We start from the raw sequence: 18246 nt of genomic DNA, 5'->3' as shown, positions 1-18246 counted from the left end.
GCACACAAGTTACGACAGCATCGTCGTTTCCTTAATGCCGTCCTGAACCGGAAGGCCGGTGTTTACGTTGGCCGCTCACATGTGCAGAGTGCTGTGTTAGTCACAAGGTGAGTTTGTAAGCCCAGTAGATTTAGACAGGTGTGGCTGGACAAAAGGAGGACTATTTAGACAGGCCAAGAGGAAGTGTGCTGCATCAAGATGGTGGAAGAAAAAGGGAGGAAATAAACTGAGTAAACTGTTTTACTTTCTCTGGACAACAGCCATTGTAGTTTCAGCCGATGTCTGTTGCTGTTGGACTCGTGTTAGTTTGAACACAAGTGGTTGTGATTGATCATGAGTGCACTTAGGATGAATCAATGCTGCTCTCTCTTTGTTGCTGTTTCTCTTCTAATGCGTGTCTGAGAGTCTGGGGTTTTTCCCCCTGTTCGTTCTTACCTCGACCACCTCGTGCGGCCCCTCGTCCTCGGACCACTCCAGCAGGGGCGGCCCCGCTCACCCCTTTTCCCATGAGCCTCAGCACCGCTACACTGTTGACAGACATGGAGAAGTTCCTCTGCAGAGAGAGAGTGGAAAAAGCAAAAGGGAGGAATGTGAGGAATGTGCGCTCACATCCACATTGTCAACCGACAGAACTTGGGTTGAAACTGAAGTCGTATTGCGATGAGATATCACATGACGAGCTGAGACAGTTCAACGCTTGCAGGTGTCAGTGTGTTTGTGTTTATGCAGACCTGCTCCTCCTCAGTGAGAGGCACCAGTGCCAGTGGCTGCATGGGCTCATCTTGCAGAATAGCAGCAAACTCCTTATCCTGCATGTCCTCAGGGACCTGAGACGACAACAACAAAAGGCAATTTGAATGGCATAACGATCTTCATTTTTTCCTATGACTTCACAACACAACTGACCTCCTTTCATTTTGAGGATTGGATCACTTCATAACTTTTAGCACCAATTACTTTCTCTGGTTTACTTTTAACATGAAGTATTATTGGTCTTATTCTGAGATCCATAAATTACTGAGAGAAGTTTGCAGTTAGTTTTGCCACTGACCTTGTTGTCTTTGATATAAAGTGCTAACATCTCCTCTCGGCCGTAGCGGTACTCGGCCAACTTGTACTTTGGCATGGCGGGGGAAGGAGGGGGGGACGTCACACTCCCCCCACTGGACAGTGCACGGAGCCTGGATGAGGAAGAGCACGGGGAATGTATTTTAACATCATTATTTCTTGAATGAATCACCACAAACAGGCCATCAAGACATCTCACTGTTGCATTTGAACAGTGGTTGGAATGTTTGTAGCAACTTTAAAAATGCATGTGTGTACATTTTCAACAGTATCAAACAAACTGATCAGGCGTCAGTGTTTCAACAAGAAAGGAACCTTGAACGGCACATTTGCAGTATTTTCTTCTGTCTATGAATGCATGCTGACATACAATGTAGAAAAATAATTCATGAATAACTTGCTGATTGCACAGAATACATAAAAATAGCAGCTCTTGTGTATGTGTTATAGAATTCTATGAATTTGCAGTGGAGAAAATATCTATTCACATCCATTTTGCAGCATGGAAAAAAAATAATTGACTCAATGTTCTGTAACAAGTCAACGATCCTCCTACGCAGGTCCCCCTGAACACACTTGGCTCAACACAGATGATGTATTAGCTTTACAATCTCAAGATTTCATTTTTAAAAGCTATTACAAGCAGGCCAGATTCCAAAGCCTGCTGTTTAACAATGGCTCCATTCACATGCCTCCACAAAACAGGTCATTGACTCACAGCCCAAATCAAAACCACATGGAACTCAGAGGTGTGGAGGTGGGGTGGACGACGTAAAGGAAAGCATCATAAAAGACTATATGGTGGCATGTGGCATATCAAAGAGGGTTAAAAATAAATGGTGCAGCAACCAACATATATAATAAGAGGAAAGCTGGGAAAAAAATGCCAGTGGGTGTGATACTAAGAAATGTTTGGATCCACTTTTACCACCACAACATTCTTCTTCCCTCCCCAACAGGACAAAGCTGGAAATCTAACACGTCTTCCACTTATAAATCTATCCATTTATTATCCTTTGTGACAATCTTACAGGAGGAAAGGTTGGCCTAATACCCGTTACATAAATCTAAATGCAAGGCACTATGAATTATACCACAATGACTAACATCCTCGCCGACTCCACTGCCGACAAAACCTCAAATGGTCGAAAGCATTTTGTAACGGCAACAGGCATTAAAAGGCTTGTAAACACGCTTGGCTACACAGCTGCATGTGGTGAGGACGTGAACTGGCCACTGGATAAAAGTGGGCAAGAAGGGCCACTGAGAGGAAAGCAGCTGCAGATGTGTAAAGAGAGAAATATTCTGCGAGGCTGGCTCTGCACCAAGAATGCACACAGCAGTCACAGGCTGTTAGAGTGCGAGTGCTTCCAAATGGAAGACTACGCCCCCCGTTAATGGCAACACAAGCATTCGGCGAGGAGGAGGAACATCAGAGACAGACAGACATGGACAGGACACCACTGGGACACCATCTACATTTGGACTTCAGGTATTAAAAACAGCTTTCCCACAGATAGTGATGGGCAGTCTTTGAAAGCTTCATCTGAAAATATTTAACTGAACATACCAACCAACTTAACTTTACACTATAATTCCTACTGTCATGTAGATAGTTACAGATGAGTGCCATTTGTTGCCAGGCAGCAGCAAGACGGGCCCTGCTCTGTAATGTCATCAGTTACGTCGCCGCGGGGCTTTCACACAGATTCCCCTATTTGACTGGCAGCTCATTACAAATCTGTCAAACCAAGAACAGAATATCCTGCTGGTCTAGGATTCTGCTCTCTGAAGACTAAAGACATCTGAATTCAATTTTGCCACATTACAGCACAGTCTCCATGGCCCATAGTGGCTTTCCACTAGGTCTTGTTCCGTTAAATCTAGTGTGGGCAATCCTGAGATGAGTCCAGATTTGGTCCATCAAATATGGAGTGGGTTGCAGTGAACACCAGTTTGTATTTAAACTCCTGACCTTCCCTTCCACCATCATGCCAAAATGTCCATTTTTCACACAAAATACTGGAGTATGTTGCCATTAAATTGAATTGACACATTCAAATGTACCATCTAGACATGATAACGGAGCATTCTGGGTCAAGATTATTTCAAAACTACATGGAAGAAATGTCCAAAATATGTTCACAATAATGAGTAAAATATCTCCTGATGAAGACCAGGTGACACAGTCAAAAGCATGCAGTCAAATCATAAAAACTTCATTAAAACTTCATTAGTACTTCAAAACATTTGCTGAAACAATATAAAGGAATCAGATCAGTTACCATTCTGGGCCAAAGTTAAGAGTCTCAGCAGTCATATTCCTCACGTCCACACAGAACTGAGTATCTGAGGAGAAAAACAAATGTCTTTTTTATTTTCTGCAACAAAAAAAAACAAAGCAACGTGCAAAAAAATATGTGTCCAAGCAAATGAGTAAATGTGGCCCAGACTGCCTTACCCTGTCCAGATGATCGGAGCAGGCTGAACTGGGCTGGACCAGGCGAGAGCTGGCTGGCTTTAGTTAGGCTTAGGTGACTAGAAGGCTGAGTGGTGCTTAAGCTGTGGTCACAGAGCTCCCCAAACACACAGACACAAAGAGAATAGCTGCCAGTTTCAGGTGCTTGAGGAATACCAGGTTATCAGGTCCTAACTAGATAAGGAAGGGGGTTCGACAATAGTTTGGAGAATGGAAGCTCCTGCTACGTCACAGCCGAAAAGGGTTGATAAACATAAAAAAAAGAAAGAAAAAGAACCTCGGAAATTAACAATGGAACAAATAAAACACTCTTGCTAGTAATAATGTTTTCTTTTTCTTTTTGTACAGCAGTTATATCTCACATTAAAGTTAAAAATATCAATTGATTCATCAAAAAAGTAACGCAGGAACAAAATAACAGCCAAAACACTGAAACAGGCTGCTGGAACAGCTGCCAAGAGCAGACGTGACTCGCGCTCCTCTTTTCTTTTCTCTCTCTCTCTCCCTCCGTGCCTTTTTCTCTCACTCCAACTGAAATGTGGATTGATGGAGACCCTCCAGGTAACTCCTTTATTTCCTGTCCTCCTCCCTTTGCACCACTGGAAATTAAGCAGAGTTTGAGAGAGTAGATCAGAGAACTACAGTTATTAAAGGACAGATGGAAAGAACAATGTTAGAACTGTACACTTCATACATAAGCTGCTGGTGAAATGCATTTTCACAGTTTGGCAGTCCACCTATATTGTGACAGGAAATTAAGTGTAATTTGATTTTCCATTGTGTATGCTTGACACTATTTTCACAGAACGCCCTGGACTCACTGAAATGCACCGGCCAATTTCATCAATCCGTTAAAGCATCCGTTTTTCTACACAGAAAAATAAAAGTACCAACTACTTCTAGTGCAGTGCTCAATTACTGCGCCGTGCTTCTGCTGCTCACAGGAGAGTTCCTATCCAGAAATCTAGGGATTATATGATGTTGTGAACCAGGCAGCTGTTTGGGGATGGCTCCTGAAAATGTCATGGCAACTACACCAACACCCAGAGAACCAAATTTCAACAGTTAATGCTCATATGTACTAAAAATAAAGTTAATAGTGACACAACAGTGGCTGGTAGCCGTTATTCCCAAGGTATACCAATGTTTATGTGGTTACTTGGAGCTCATACACAGCCAAGACCAAAGCAATCTCAACTAGCTAAAGATGTGCCTCCACAATATGCAACACTGATATCATGGTTCCCAAGGGCCATCTAGCATTAGCTTATGCAGTTAGCGCTGGTGGCCCTATGTTCCAGGTTTTAATATATATATTTTCTGCTCAGAAAGTAAAGCAGTAAAAAGGCACAACATTTTAATGAATGAATTGTCATGCAGAATGTTGGCTTCTTCTGTGAATGAAATACCAGTGATTTTGTCTGCTGTATGTGTCTATGTAAATGAAATCGGGCTGTATTAACCCATTGTGTATCATTTTGCAAATTAGCAGGACTCCTTCAGGCTATATTAGAGTTGCAGAATGTATGCATCAATGGGATGACATACCTTGTTACAGGTTAGAGTTAGGGGTATCTAGATCTTCACCATGAGTCTTAACCATCGGCCCACGGCCAGAGCTTCAAAGGAGCTGTCGTTTTTGAATGCTGGTAAAATAATCTGTTTTTACAAAAAAATCTGGAAAATATGGACAGAAATCCCCAGGAAGAGTTTTCAATTTCTAGGAAGAACTGGAACTCCCTACACAATCTGAGAGGAACAGTGGCTAGTTACAAGAGGGGGCTGAACTTCTGTGTATCGCAAGTACTCCTTTGGCACACCCTGGTGGCACAAAATCATTATTTAAGATAGACAGAATACATGCCATTTCAACTTGAAAAAAAATCAATAACTGGTTACATTTCTCCAGATATATCTAACTTAAAGGATTACACAACTTTCCAGCCTACAAATCAGTGCTACCACCCTGCAGCTGGATGGTACAAGCCCCTCACCGAAAAGCATTTTACATCTTAGTCAGCATTCAAATTATGGAAAAAATATGCCGTTTTTGTGAACCTGATGTTGTATTTGCTCATCACTATATAGGAGGAGGCATTCAAGTCCGGTTACCGATTTTTAAACAAAAGAACACTAATCGGACCAACAGGACATTCTATTCTAATCCTCAATCATTCACATGTAACACAGATGTGCATGTCTAAAGACGGCAGCAGATTGCAGTGTCAAAATAGCAGAAAATCTAATTCATCTACTAGAGATTAAGCTTGCCCCGTGTATGTGTGAATTGATGATATGACAGCTCGTTAGAAACAATATTATTGCGAGTGTTATGAATAGGGACATAAGCATCAAAAGTGATTGCAATATCTCCATCAGACCTCTGGATGCAACAGCTGTGTGAGAAACTTCTTCAGGCTACGGATGAGAATGTCTGGGTATTATTTGATACTTGTAATCATAATTGAGGTAATGTTTGATAATTTAGTGAGCATTGCGACTTATAACACGTCCCTTTTGCAATGTTGCAAAGGCAACAAAACAAGAATACATATAAAAAAAATAAAAAAATAAGATGTATATATGGCACTTGATGATTTGAAAACCATATAGATTACAGATCAGCCAAGACCTATCACAACTTCAACCACAGGAGAAAATGTAACCGCAACAATTAATAATATATATGTTAAACCTCAGCTGTAGATGCCTGGGGTTATTATGTTTTCAAAGTATTCATAAGTATACTCGTCACTGTGCCTCCGGGCAACAAGAGGCAAATAAATAAATCCTTAGTGTCTAGTTCACACTTCCTACAGAGGAAACTTAAGCAAGGTCAAGCAGGAAGAAGACAGCCTGCAGATGATGAGACTTCTTAAGCATTTTGGTCATTTCTAAATGTTGAGCACTTCAAAATGTGGCGGGATAACGATTTTAAGATGCGATAATGCCGACTGAAAAGCTATGCTAAAGCTGGCATTAAATGTGTACCAATGTGTAACTTTAACAAACTGAACAAATCCTCAACTGTTAGTTCGCCAAGACGGCTAATATATTGACAAAATTGTTCCGAGTTGACATTAGCTACCGTCAGTGTATGTGAGCTACATTAGCGCATAACGTTGCATTGTCCGTCTTTCAAGCTCAAACTTGGAGCAGCTCGACTTGTGGGTAAAAAAAACCCGAACATAAATCAATCTCTAACACAGTATTTCCAACTAACACGATCGTATTTCCATTGCATAACGGAGATAGGTTAGCTAGCTTGCTACCAAACCTAGCACAAGGTATGCGTTGATCGTAAAGGCCTTGGCTTGTAGGTTCAAATGACACCAGATATGATGGCGGAGGGGGCGGAGTGTTGGGCTCAGACTCCCCGGCCTTCTCCGCCAATGTGCGGACGACCACCAGCCCGTTGTCGGTGTTAACTTAGGGCTAATGCGATGTAAACAAAACAAAGCACGGCGGCAGAAACACATTTTAACCGTAAAATAAGTTAATGCAAACACAGATACATCCAAACCGTTCGAGTTGCTAGAGCCGATGTTAGCGTGTTAGCTCACGTTAGCCAGCTAGCTAAAAGACAAGCTGCAAAGAGGAACCATGTCTTACCTTCACTGTTTATAGCTAACGTTACCAGACTGGTAACACGGCGTGTCTACAGCCAATATATCGTATGCATTTGTCTCTTTAAACACTGTAAACGTATTCATTCGACAGAATCGTACTTCCAGAAAGTCGTGCTCTGTATTTTATTTATTATTTCCCCCTCTCCTCCAACGGTCGCTGCTGCGTATCAGTATGTGTCTGCTGGCTCCTAGTCGCTGCTCTTGTTGTTTGTGTTTCGGAAACATGGCCGTCCGTGTGATACCACGTGACTGGACATTGACAAGCGCCTAACCAATGTTATAGCAGAGCAAACACACCCCTATTTAACAGCTTGGACACCGTTCTGTGTGTGCACTTTGCAACGGTATTTATCACTTGCAGAGCGTCATAGCGGGATACGTTTAATTAGCCAGTAAACTGAGCGAAGGTTGTTTTTTAGGTATGAATCGAAAACAGCCAGCTAATTTCTCATTCTCGAGGCAGGGAGCAAATAACACAACGAACTTCCGACAAAGTCATTCCATTGACTTTGCAGTCAACAGCATCATGCTTGACATGCATAATGAGATATTTGAGTTATTAGCCACCAATCCCCTTGAAAGTGAATGACTAGCAGAGCATGTTGAGTAGCAACGTCGAACTGAGCATGTGCAAGACTTCTGTGGACGGCAGTACAGGATTTGGTCAGCAGAGGGCGCTGTTGAATAACTGGCATTATGTGAATAAAGTAAAGGATGTTGGACAGGTGTGCATAGCCTGCTCTTTGAAAGCGGACCGTTCTTCACTAAACATTCATGAAGGCTAAATTAGTACTGGCAACATATTTAATGCGCTATTGAGAAGATGGATGAGAAAAAAAAAATCAAGACACATGTTTGAAAAAAACGTCAATATTTAAAGTGTATATCATCTTGAGATGTTCGATTTGGAATTAATTAAATGGAAATCACAACAAATTCCCTTAGTGGTAGCCTGACACTTAATTAGATATTTCAATTCGATTTTTTAAAAGTTTGATTAGAAAACCAGTAAATGAGTGCAAAGGTAATACTACAATTTAATAACAAAACTGTATACAATTATGGTGAGTATGGGAGCAGACATACTTATACTTAATATTCTTAATGAGAAAGGCAACCAGGTATTGTGTTATAAAACATATATGCCAAAATGCAGAAATGACTTCTAATACAACAAAGAGATTCAAAAACAACCAAGAAAGGATTATATCACCATTTTAGAGTCACCTCATGTTGCTTTGCTTTGGATCTGATGAACACAAGCAGCAGAGCGGCACGCTGAGCATCAACCTTACTCTGGATCCATCTGGATTCTGGTGTAACAGCTCAGTGATAAAATAATTACAGTATATTAGCGTGGTAGCAATGAAGCATCCCCTTCTCTCTGTTGGACTCTAAATGGACCATAATGTACTAAATGAACATCATGCTGGATTGAAGAAGACTTGAAACTAGAGATTGAGACCATAAACTCATGTTTACAATGTAATCTACAATGTAGGCTCATTTTCTCATAGACTTCTATACAATCTGACTTATTTTTGCAACCAGAGGAGTCGCCCCCTGATGGACAGCAGAGAGAATGCAAGTTTAAGGCACTTCTGTATTTACTTTACTTTTCAGAACCAGAGGCCGCTGCCTGGTCAGGCTTTCCTTCCGGTTAGTGAAGGCAGTGTGTTCAGTCTGGGCAAAAACGAGGAGGTTTGGTCTGATGATGATGATGTAGCCCCACATAACCTGACGGATGCCTGCAGAGACATTGTAGGAGCAGATAAGTTAACTGTCAAGCCAATAAAGCCACTCTGAGCTGCTGCTGCTTTGCATACTGAGTCTCTGTCCAACAGTCTCTACGCTCTTACCGGATTATGATGGCAACACCAACACAGGATGCCATATTAACCAGAACATTCTGAACGTTTTAGAGCCGTGTGGCAGGACTTGTCACGCCCCGAGATTTGCATTATTTGTCGTCTACTCCAGTTGCGTGACGATGCACCTGTTTTGTACCTGCGTCCTGTCCGCCTCCCTGCTGATGGCTTCCCCCCCGGCGAGTGCCAGTGTGTCGGACAGCTTCAAAGACTGCAGCCATTTTTTCTACATGCAGACACCGCCTGCAGGGATGAAGGGAACCAGCCTGAGGAAGGTCTGCCAGAAGTATGCCGACAAACTGCGCTACGCCACACTGTATGACAGCAGTCTCCGCCTCCCCCTCTATTCAGCCTACATCTTTAAGAAGTCTGATGGGAAGAGGAGGATGGACACACCATGGATGTTTGAGCCACAGGTAGAGACTAATGAATGTGTTTTATTTATCGCTTGGTGTTAAGCCTGGAAAGAAACTGAAGGTCTTATTTTTTGAGAGTCACTTTCAGAATGTTAAGCATCACATTTCTTTGGTTTCGTTCCCCAACAGTTGGTTTCTGAAGACGAGAGTGGCAACATGAGAGCACTTCCCCTCACTGAAGACACCCCCCCTCTGATTGAGCACAGCCAGGCCGTGTTGGAGGACTACACAGACGCTGTAGAATACAGACGTGGCCCACTGAATCCTGACCTGCACCAATCAGAGCCAGATGACAAATCCTCCACGTATACTCTGACCAACGTAGTCCCCCTAGTCACAAACTTCCTGGACGTTTCCTGGAACCCATACTTGGACATCATCCGCCGCCGCCTCAACAACTTCTGCCACGGCAAATCCTTCGTGGTGACAGGGGTGACCGTTTCTGGGGGGACCGTCCGGCGAGATAACAGAAACCGCCTGGCAATCCCGAAACACGTGTGGTTGGCTTACTGCTGCCCGAGGTTTGACCATAACTCTCCGTATGAGGTGAGGTTCATGTTCCCCAGTTATGGGGGCTATGCACTGAATGAGGATGCTGACCACAGTGTGGTGGAAGTCCCCCTGAAGACTCTGGAGAGCTTCCTGAAGAGCCAGACAGACAGTGACCTGACTATCTTCTACAAGGGTTGTGTGTCAGAAAACAGCTTCAGGAAGAAGAGAGACCTGAGCAGTGTGTCACCGTGATGGGAAGGACAGAAATAATGAACACAGTTAGCTCTGGCAGCACTGTCGCCGTTGTTTGCACTGCTGTAAGCACTGTTAGCTGCTAGCCGGCTCTGCCGTTGCCACTTTGAGAGCCATGCCCTGCATTTCCCATCATGCAACTCTAATTCGTGTGGATTTCAAAGAGAAGACTCCACGTGTAGGTTGATCAGATAAGGATAAGACATGTTCTCATATTATACGGCAGTGCTGAACAAATTATTTTCCAATGCTTCACCATGGAAACTGTTATGTAAAAAGAAGATACTGTCCATGAAATATACATATACTGTGTGTGGAAAAAGGTGCCAAAACATACAATACCAAACGTTTTCTTCATGGGCAGTTTGGGGTTTGAACACAATCACATATCTTTGAATAATTATGAATAAAATAAAATATTTTTAAAAATGTTTTGTTACATGATATGCATAATATATGTTTCAGAGTGCATCTCACCACTTAGTCACACGTATCCTCTCTTTTGTAGAGAAATCAACCTGCATTCATAGTTCTGACTTTGCTTTCTGTTCCTTAGAACAGAACTTACGTCTTTACAGCATCCAGTTATAAAGACGTTTATATCCATCTGGGAGCAATTTAACAGCTGCATGAATGGCTTCACTGTTTGAATAAGATACACTGGTGCAGTTTAGTCAAATGCTAACCATTACCAGCACCAGTCCAGCTCAGTGGACATGACCTCCTTCGCCCTGGATGCTCGAGCTGTATTTGTTAAAACACTTCCAGCTCAATAACTTCTGTCAAGACGTGACTCTTCCTGGACTCCAACACAAATAGTCTTTCTATTCTCCTTCAAATTCCTCTTCGGTCAATCTAAATGACTTTTCCCCCACACTTGTGATGACGTCAGAATATTCTGTACCTGCTTATTGATCATAAAAGCTACACCCCATTTATTATGAAATAACGAAAATATTTAAATCCACAGCACTGGTATTAAAAAAAACACTTGAAAATCAGCATGATAAACAATTGAAAGGCCTTGGAACTTTGTTGTTAAGGTTTGGTTGACTGGAAAGATGACCCTTCCTACCTTCTTACCCACCAATGAGAAAAAACGCTGATGTTGTTGCCCTATTGGTGACATGCTGTTCCTCTCGCTGTGGGAGGATCTGCTGAGCTGTAAGCAGTTCATCGTTTTGCATATGGAGTCCTGATTACAGTGTGAAACCTGAGTTCTACTGAGCTCCATGGGCAGCTGTAGAGACACAACCATTCGTAGCAGCTCCCAGAAACATACCGGACTCAAATTTGCCAGCTTTCACCAGAGCGATGGCATTTTGGGTGCAGACGTTCCTGCTCGTCAACCTAATGACGTCAGCAGTAAGAGGGAGCGTGGAGAAGGAGCCGTCGCCGGAGTGCAGAGAATTCCTCTACATGGGAACACCTCCGACCGGGCTGGACCACCACTCCCTCCAGTTCATTTGTCAACGTTACAACAAGAGGCCTCGCTACATGACCCTGTACAACACCGTGGACCACATACCGGTGTACTCTGCGTACACGTTCAAGCGCTCGGATGGGGAGAAATGTGTGGATGTCCCGTGGATGTATGAACCGCAGGTAAGAAATAAAGAAAGCTAAGAATGTCCTCTAACGTCAACAGCATGCTATCATTTTAATTTGAAACAGAAATTCATGCAGATATTGTGTAATCACCCTGTGTCCGTCTGCCCACACAGCTATCCACATCCACTGATACAGACGAGATGCAGCCCTTCCCACGTGGTTACATGCACATGAATTTTGAAGATGCCCAAGCTGTCCTGGACGATTATACGAACGCCGTCCTTTACGAGCGCGGCACCCTGAACCCGGAGGAGCATCAGGATGACCCCGACGACAAGGCCTCCACCTACACCCTCACCAACGTCGTCCCCGTGGTGCCCGACTTCAACAACAGAGTCTGGGACAAACAGGAGCACGTCGTCCGCAAACGGCTCAACAACTACTGCCGTGGCACGGCCTACATCGTCACAGGCATCACCACCTCGGGGAAGATGATCCGCCGGGAGAACGTCAACCGCATAGCAGTGCCCACGCACTTGTGGTCTGCTTATTGCTGCGTCGACTTCGACCACAACACGCCTTATAGCGAGCGCTACAAGTTCCCATCGTTCGCTTACTACGGTCTGAACGAGGAGAACAACGAGGTGGTGGAAGTCTCTGTCCAGAAGCTGAAGGAGTTCCTCAAGAAGACAACCTTTGTAGACCAGAACTTCCAGATCTTTGTGGGGGACTGTGGCCCACCAGAGTTCAGTAAAAACTAATGAGTCAAATATTTAGCTATAATAACTACACTGTAAAGTTGGAATATTTTGTTTTCAGACACAATCTCTTGGACCCTCTTGTAAAAGAGATTTTTAATCTCAATGAGACATTTTTCCTGGTTAAATAAAGGTTAAATAAAATAAATAAATAATCCTCTGTTTATTCCTATTTAAATGCATCAGTAATCACTTTTGACCAGGTGCAATGATTAACTTATGTGTCACAATTAACCAGGTGAAATGAATTCATGCATAACATTTGTTTGGCGCTACAAAAGACAAAAAATGCAAATTATTCAAACTTTATGGGCGATGTGCCATTTTGCCATACATATCTTGGCCACAGTGTGTTTCTTCTTCTTCTTCTTCTTCTTCTTCTTCTTCTTCTTCTTCTTCTTCTTCTTCTTCTTCTTCTTCTTCTTCTTCTTCTCTTCTTCTTCTTCTCTGCTGAAGTGCCTCGGTAACCACAGGGGGCCTGCATGGACCAGCACCCTGAAGTTGAAGCAGCTAAATGGAATCCAGCCCTGATTCATTCCGTTATGTACACCTGTGCTTTTGTGAAATGTCAGAATGTGTTCTCGGGCCTAATGGAGGAGCTCAACGTGGAATGTGAATCATTAGTAACAATACACACTTAGAGAGAGACGGAGTGGTTTGGCAATACTCTGAATGTAATTGAAGACACTATTTTGGAAATAACTGGACTGTAGTCTCACTGAAAATGCAATAAAAATCGACATGCTTTGCCATAATAAACCATTACAAATAGATCTCAAACTGTATGAAGCTTTATTTTGGCAACCTGGAGAACAATATTGTGGTGTAAAATAATGAACATTTACAAATTATACATCAAGTACAAACTCCCATGGGTCATGCTGTAGACCTGGTGCAGATGGTGGACTTTGTAGTCTGCTTGCTGCTTTGCATTTGTGTAAAGAAACAGCGTTGCAAAGCAAACGCATCCTATCTGCCTCCTCTGACAAGGATTGTTATTGCACTATTGTTATTAATGTACCCTACAACTAAACTGCACGCTCAAGTACCTTACAAGGGAAACGTAGTTTCTTTCAGACCAAAGGGCTGCAGGTTGAAGTGGTTAACTGACAAACTGACAAAACCAAACTACTTGGTGAGGTTTTGTGAAAACATCCTTAAATTGAGATGAAGCAACAAAAATGCATCAAAACTACATGGTTATGTTGAGGCAACAAAATGACAGCAGTCTCCTGGGCTGGGAAACCCAACGCCAGACTGACCTCCTCCCTATGTGGCCTTCCAGGGACTCATTTGATCCGTATTCATGATACTTCAAAAGCAAATCATAATAATCATACCATATCTCAACAAACACACTGCTGTTTGGTGGTATGATATCATGTTTAGGCAGGGTTCGAGTTATGATTTCAACTCTGTCTCCAAAAAAACAACTATGGATGCACAAGTAAATAAAGGCTATAATTAAATAGGTGTGCCTTTAGTGACGGCTACGTTAGGCTACATGTGACACTTGACACACACACACACACACACACACACACACACACACACACACACACATTGTATGCATACAAATTGATTGCATTTTATTTTTAGTTGAAAATATAGTTTGCGGCTCCACCCTGGTGTAGTGCAGACATGCTGCATTCACCATGCTTTACTACACGTTTAGGCTACTTTTATTACTCCTCATGTCAAGTACTTTCAAAGACCCCGACAGATATTTGAGGTAACTGTGTTCGTGGGAGCCGGTCCCACCTAACTCCAGCTCTGATTTTAGGAGACAGAGCGGTAGCGAGTGATTGGGTGAGCTTCTCCTCTCGGGGGGCCGTGAATGATCACACAGCTGAATGCATCGCCGCCTCTCAGAGACCAGGATGGGGAAACAGTTTGCTCAGTAGACTTGAAGACACGTGCCGGCACAGAGCCAGCGTTTGCATCTGCAACAGAACACATCAGATACACTTGCAGTCTGCACGGGGGGTTAGTAGTCATTCAACCAGACGTTACAGCAGTGGTCGTGGCAGGCCCGCCTCGTGGGGATCCTACCTTTCTAGCTTACTTTGTCTTTTGTTCGAGTATCAAGTCCACTTCATTCCTTCCCCTTTGCACAGTAATAAAATGCTCTCCATGATTGATAACATTCAGTGGTTTTAAATGAGTGCCCCGGCACTCGTGGAACTTTGAATATATGGAAAAGACGACACTTGGAGATGAGGCAAGAAGGGAAACGCTGCCGGAGCTGACATAGAGGCTGACTTTAGTGGACTGGCAGCGGTGTGTTACAGGTGGGAAAGAGACAGCAGACAGGTTTAAAGTACTAGAGGTTGGACCGCTGAGGGAGCTTCTGTGAGGATGCCTGCGTCAGAAAACACTGCCTTACCCCTGGCGTCTGTCCTGGTCATGCTGACCTGTGCGTGGCTACGGGGGGCCCACGCAGGGGTGGTGGGGGACTTCAACCATGTGGAGCGCTGTAAGGACTCTCTCTACATGGGCACCCCACCCAGAGGATACCTCAGCAACTCCTTTATGAAGATCTGCCAGAGGTACGAGGACAAGCCCCGCTATGTGACCCTCTACGACCCCCACAAACACATCCCCATCTATTCTGCATACACGTTCAAGAAGTCGGACGGGGAGAAGAAGGTGGACTTCCCGTGGATGTTCGAGCCCCAGGTGAGTGTTCTTTCAAGTCTAAATCCAAACACACGCTGTAAATTGCTTATGAATGTAGATACAGTATTCTAGCTTACTACGATGAAAGAAAACAAATCCTCAAATATTTTATATACACACCTGTTTAGAGAGCTGACACGACTACGGAGTACAGCAGGGATGATGTCTTTTGGAGGCCAGTCAAGAAGGATCATTGCAGAAAATATGCTTTAATATAAGTTTAGATGAAGATCATCTTCACTAATAAACACCACTTTCATGATTTTTGAAGCATGAATGCCATCACCAGAAGGAAAAACCCAACATTAGGCTGAAAAACATACGACACCACGGTGACGTTCTGTAGTCTCATTTAGCCATTTCATTGCAACAGACTTATAGAGACACGTTATGGCTTCAAAATGCACTGCCATGTTTTATATCATAGAACAAAGCATTAAAATTAACCACAGACATTATTTCAGGGAGCTTACCAAAAAGCCTGACCTATAATACTGTTGCAACTGGCAACAAAGTAAGCTTGACGTAAGCTGATTTATTGCTATGTGTATTTTAATTAGATAAGGTTTCCTTTAACATTCATGCTGTATGTATTCATGCAAACCGGTCATATGGAAATATTGTCTGACTGATGAGTAAACAATTACTTTGTGCTCTAATAACAACAAGTAACTAAATGTTCTGCATGTGATGTGTAATGTGCCACCGCTTCTCCCACTGCACCTCTACAGCTGGCCTCAGAGAAGAGCAGCAGTAACATGGAGCCCTTCCCCCAATCTTCAAGCATGCATATGAACTTCGAGGACACCCAGGCCGTCCTGGAGGACTACGCTGACGTGGTTCAGTATGAACGTGGCCAGCTGAATCCCGATGAGCACCAGGCCGACCCTCTGGACAAAGCCTCCACCTACAGCTTGACAAATGTGGTGCCCCAGATCAGGGAGTTCAACATGGGGCCCTGGGCCGAACACAAGGACATCATCCGCAAACGTCTCAACAACTACTGCCGTGGCAAAGCCTTCGTGGTCTCGGGGGTCACCACATCCGGGCACACCATCCGCCGCAACAACCTGGACCGGGTGGCCATACCGGAGTACATGTGGTCGGCCTACTGCTGCATCGAGTTCGACCAGAACGCGCCGTACTTTGTCCGCTACAAATTCCCCGTGTTCGCAGCTTATGGGCAGAACGACCGTGTCAACAACCACATGGTGGAAGTTCCTCTCAAGAACCTGGAGAAATTTCTCAAGGGGAGGATGGATGTGGATAAGAACTTCCAGATATTTTATAGCGATTGTGTGCCAGATAACTGACATAAAGTGGATGTGATCTCTGTTGTAATTTAAAGTACATGTACTTTAACACTCTGGAAAGGTTACACTATATACACATGCGTTGTCAAATCATAATACATTGTAGGCAATAAAATTGGGAATTGATTGGAATCTGTCATTAAGTCCAAATAATTCTTTTTTATTATTATTATCAGTTACTTTGCAGGTTAAAATATATTTAAATTAAATTCTCCATCAATCGACCAGCAGTTGAAAACAACCAAGAGTCAGTTAATCATCACATAAGACAAATAAAAGCTGGAAATATTTATGTTTGCGATGCTAGAACCATAAGCATATGTGGTTAAAAAAATCCAAACATCTGCCATGCTTAAGGTGAATGAAGCTTTTTATCAATGTCACAGTATTGATAAGTATTTAGTGCTATAACCACTCTCACTCCAACATTTCCAATCTATATCCTAATCCAGACATTTTAATGATTGACCTCAATTCGCATCTTCACACATGGAAATTATTTGATAATGAATATAATCTAAAGCTTTTACTTTTGAAGCTATGGAGGAAACCCATGTTTAATGGTGCAATAATGAAGAAATTGTTCATCAAGTTGTTTTATCAGTTGCTTCTTTAAATAGGTGGTAATTATTGATTTTCTCCACAGGGGGGCACTACAGCTCGTTTTAAAAATGCAGTACAAATCCTGATAAGACACTTCCTATAGCTCATCCTCACAATTAATCATCATTTATCATTCATTTGCAAATAAAAGCTTAGTTCATGTTGCTTATTTTGGCCGTCTGAGGCAAACACAGATTATAAAACGAAGACTGATCCAGGGATGACACTCTTTTCCACACCACCCAGCCCCGCCTCTGCAGCTCCGTCCTCTCCAGCTGACATCCATAGTAGTGAGGGTCAATGACCAGTAAGTAGCTCCCACTGTCCCCGGTGCACACCCCTAGTATCCCCTTAGAAGCGTTGTCCCGGTCCCCTCCCATCATGACGGGGGAGCCGTGCGTCTCGAAGTGCCGGTGGAGCTCCTCCACTGCAACGTGCTCCAGCTCTGCCCCCCCGCCGCGAACATGGACCAGTTTACAGGGGACATCATAGAAGTAGTCAAGAACCAGGGAGGCTTCAAATGTTCCTATCCACTCCCTGGAGCGAGAGAACGAGTCCGGCTTGTCCCCCATGGTGACCAAGGCTTGCTGGATCTCTGCGAGGCTTGGTGGAGCTCTGCGTTTGTCCTCAGCGGGAAGGCGGCTGTGGCAAAGCCAGGAAGCCATCGTCTGGACGGTGCGGTAGCCGCATCCCCAGCCCCGGTCGTCCTGTCCATCACAGCCATAATGGAAGTAGAGATAGTCCCCCTTTATCAGGGAGCATTTCACAGGACCTCCAAGTGGATTAGGAAGAGCGGTGTGGACGTTACTTGACAAAGTGTTGGTCTTCTTCGTGATATTCTCCTCTTCAGCTCCTCTTCCTCCCCAGTCTATCTCCTCACATCCCGCTGCCACAGCCCTGCTGTCCATTGTTACAGTCTCCCCATGTAATCTCATGCATTTGGGTTCAAGTTGTTCCTAGCAGTTAATAATAACAACAACTCATCCGGAAGTCGTCCGGTGTAACTGCCATAAACGTCCGTTCGGTGCACTTGCGACAATAAGAGTTCCGATGACAATGATGCCTTCAGGAGCTTGTAGTCAGTTCCGTTACATTCACGTCTTTGACATAACTTGTCTTTTGAAAGTGAATTGATTTT

The 18246-nt window shown here is 43.5% G+C and overlaps 4 protein-coding genes across 4 annotated transcripts in view; 2 read left to right on the top strand and 2 right to left on the bottom strand.

The window, feature by feature from the left end:
- The window catches only part of gigyf1a (GRB10 interacting GYF protein 1a), a 24994-nt gene extending 17578 nt beyond the window's left edge, over positions 1-7416 (bottom strand). The window contains exons 1-6 of the mRNA XM_084003105.1: positions 7160-7416; positions 3530-4146; positions 3354-3417; positions 1052-1181; positions 732-827; positions 436-553 (exon numbers count right to left, since the gene is read on the bottom strand). Of these exons, the coding sequence (XP_083859231.1) occupies positions 436-553; positions 732-827; positions 1052-1181; positions 3354-3388 (379 nt within the window). The 5' untranslated portion in view covers positions 3389-3417; positions 3530-4146; positions 7160-7416. The remainder of the gene's footprint in view (positions 1-435; positions 554-731; positions 828-1051; positions 1182-3353; positions 3418-3529; positions 4147-7159) is intronic.
- A 4075-nt stretch (positions 7417-11491) lies between these two features.
- LOC311009145 (endonuclease domain-containing 1 protein-like) lies at positions 11492-13242 on the top strand. Its single transcript, XM_084003123.1, has 2 exons — positions 11492-11809; positions 11929-13242. Exons 1-2 carry the CDS (start codon positions 11519-11521, stop codon positions 12514-12516), a joined length of 879 nt encoding a protein of 292 aa, XP_083859249.1. The 5' UTR covers positions 11492-11518; the 3' UTR covers positions 12517-13242.
- A 1551-nt stretch (positions 13243-14793) lies between these two features.
- Positions 14794-16641, top strand: LOC311009341 (endonuclease domain-containing 1 protein). The gene is made up of 2 exons (XM_084003446.1): positions 14794-15192; positions 15924-16641. Exons 1-2 carry the CDS (start codon positions 14872-14874, stop codon positions 16503-16505), a joined length of 903 nt encoding a protein of 300 aa, XP_083859572.1. The 5' UTR covers positions 14794-14871; the 3' UTR covers positions 16506-16641.
- Positions 16642-16778: 137 nt separating this feature from the next.
- On the bottom strand, positions 16779-18117 carry ufsp1 (UFM1-specific peptidase 1). Its single transcript, XM_084003453.1, has one exon. The coding sequence runs from the start codon at positions 18041-18043 to the stop codon at positions 17261-17263; it is 783 nt and encodes a 260-aa protein (XP_083859579.1). The 5' UTR covers positions 18044-18117; the 3' UTR covers positions 16779-17260.
- Positions 18118-18246: the final 129 nt, after the last annotated feature.

Source organism: Eutrigla gurnardus (assembly GCF_963514095.1).
Source record: "Eutrigla gurnardus genome assembly, chromosome: 23".
NCBI classification, from domain to species: Eukaryota; Metazoa; Chordata; class Actinopteri; order Perciformes; family Triglidae; genus Eutrigla; species Eutrigla gurnardus.
The sequence above is the reverse complement of the archived record's forward strand: the minus strand, read 5'-3'. Positions and strand labels throughout refer to the sequence as shown.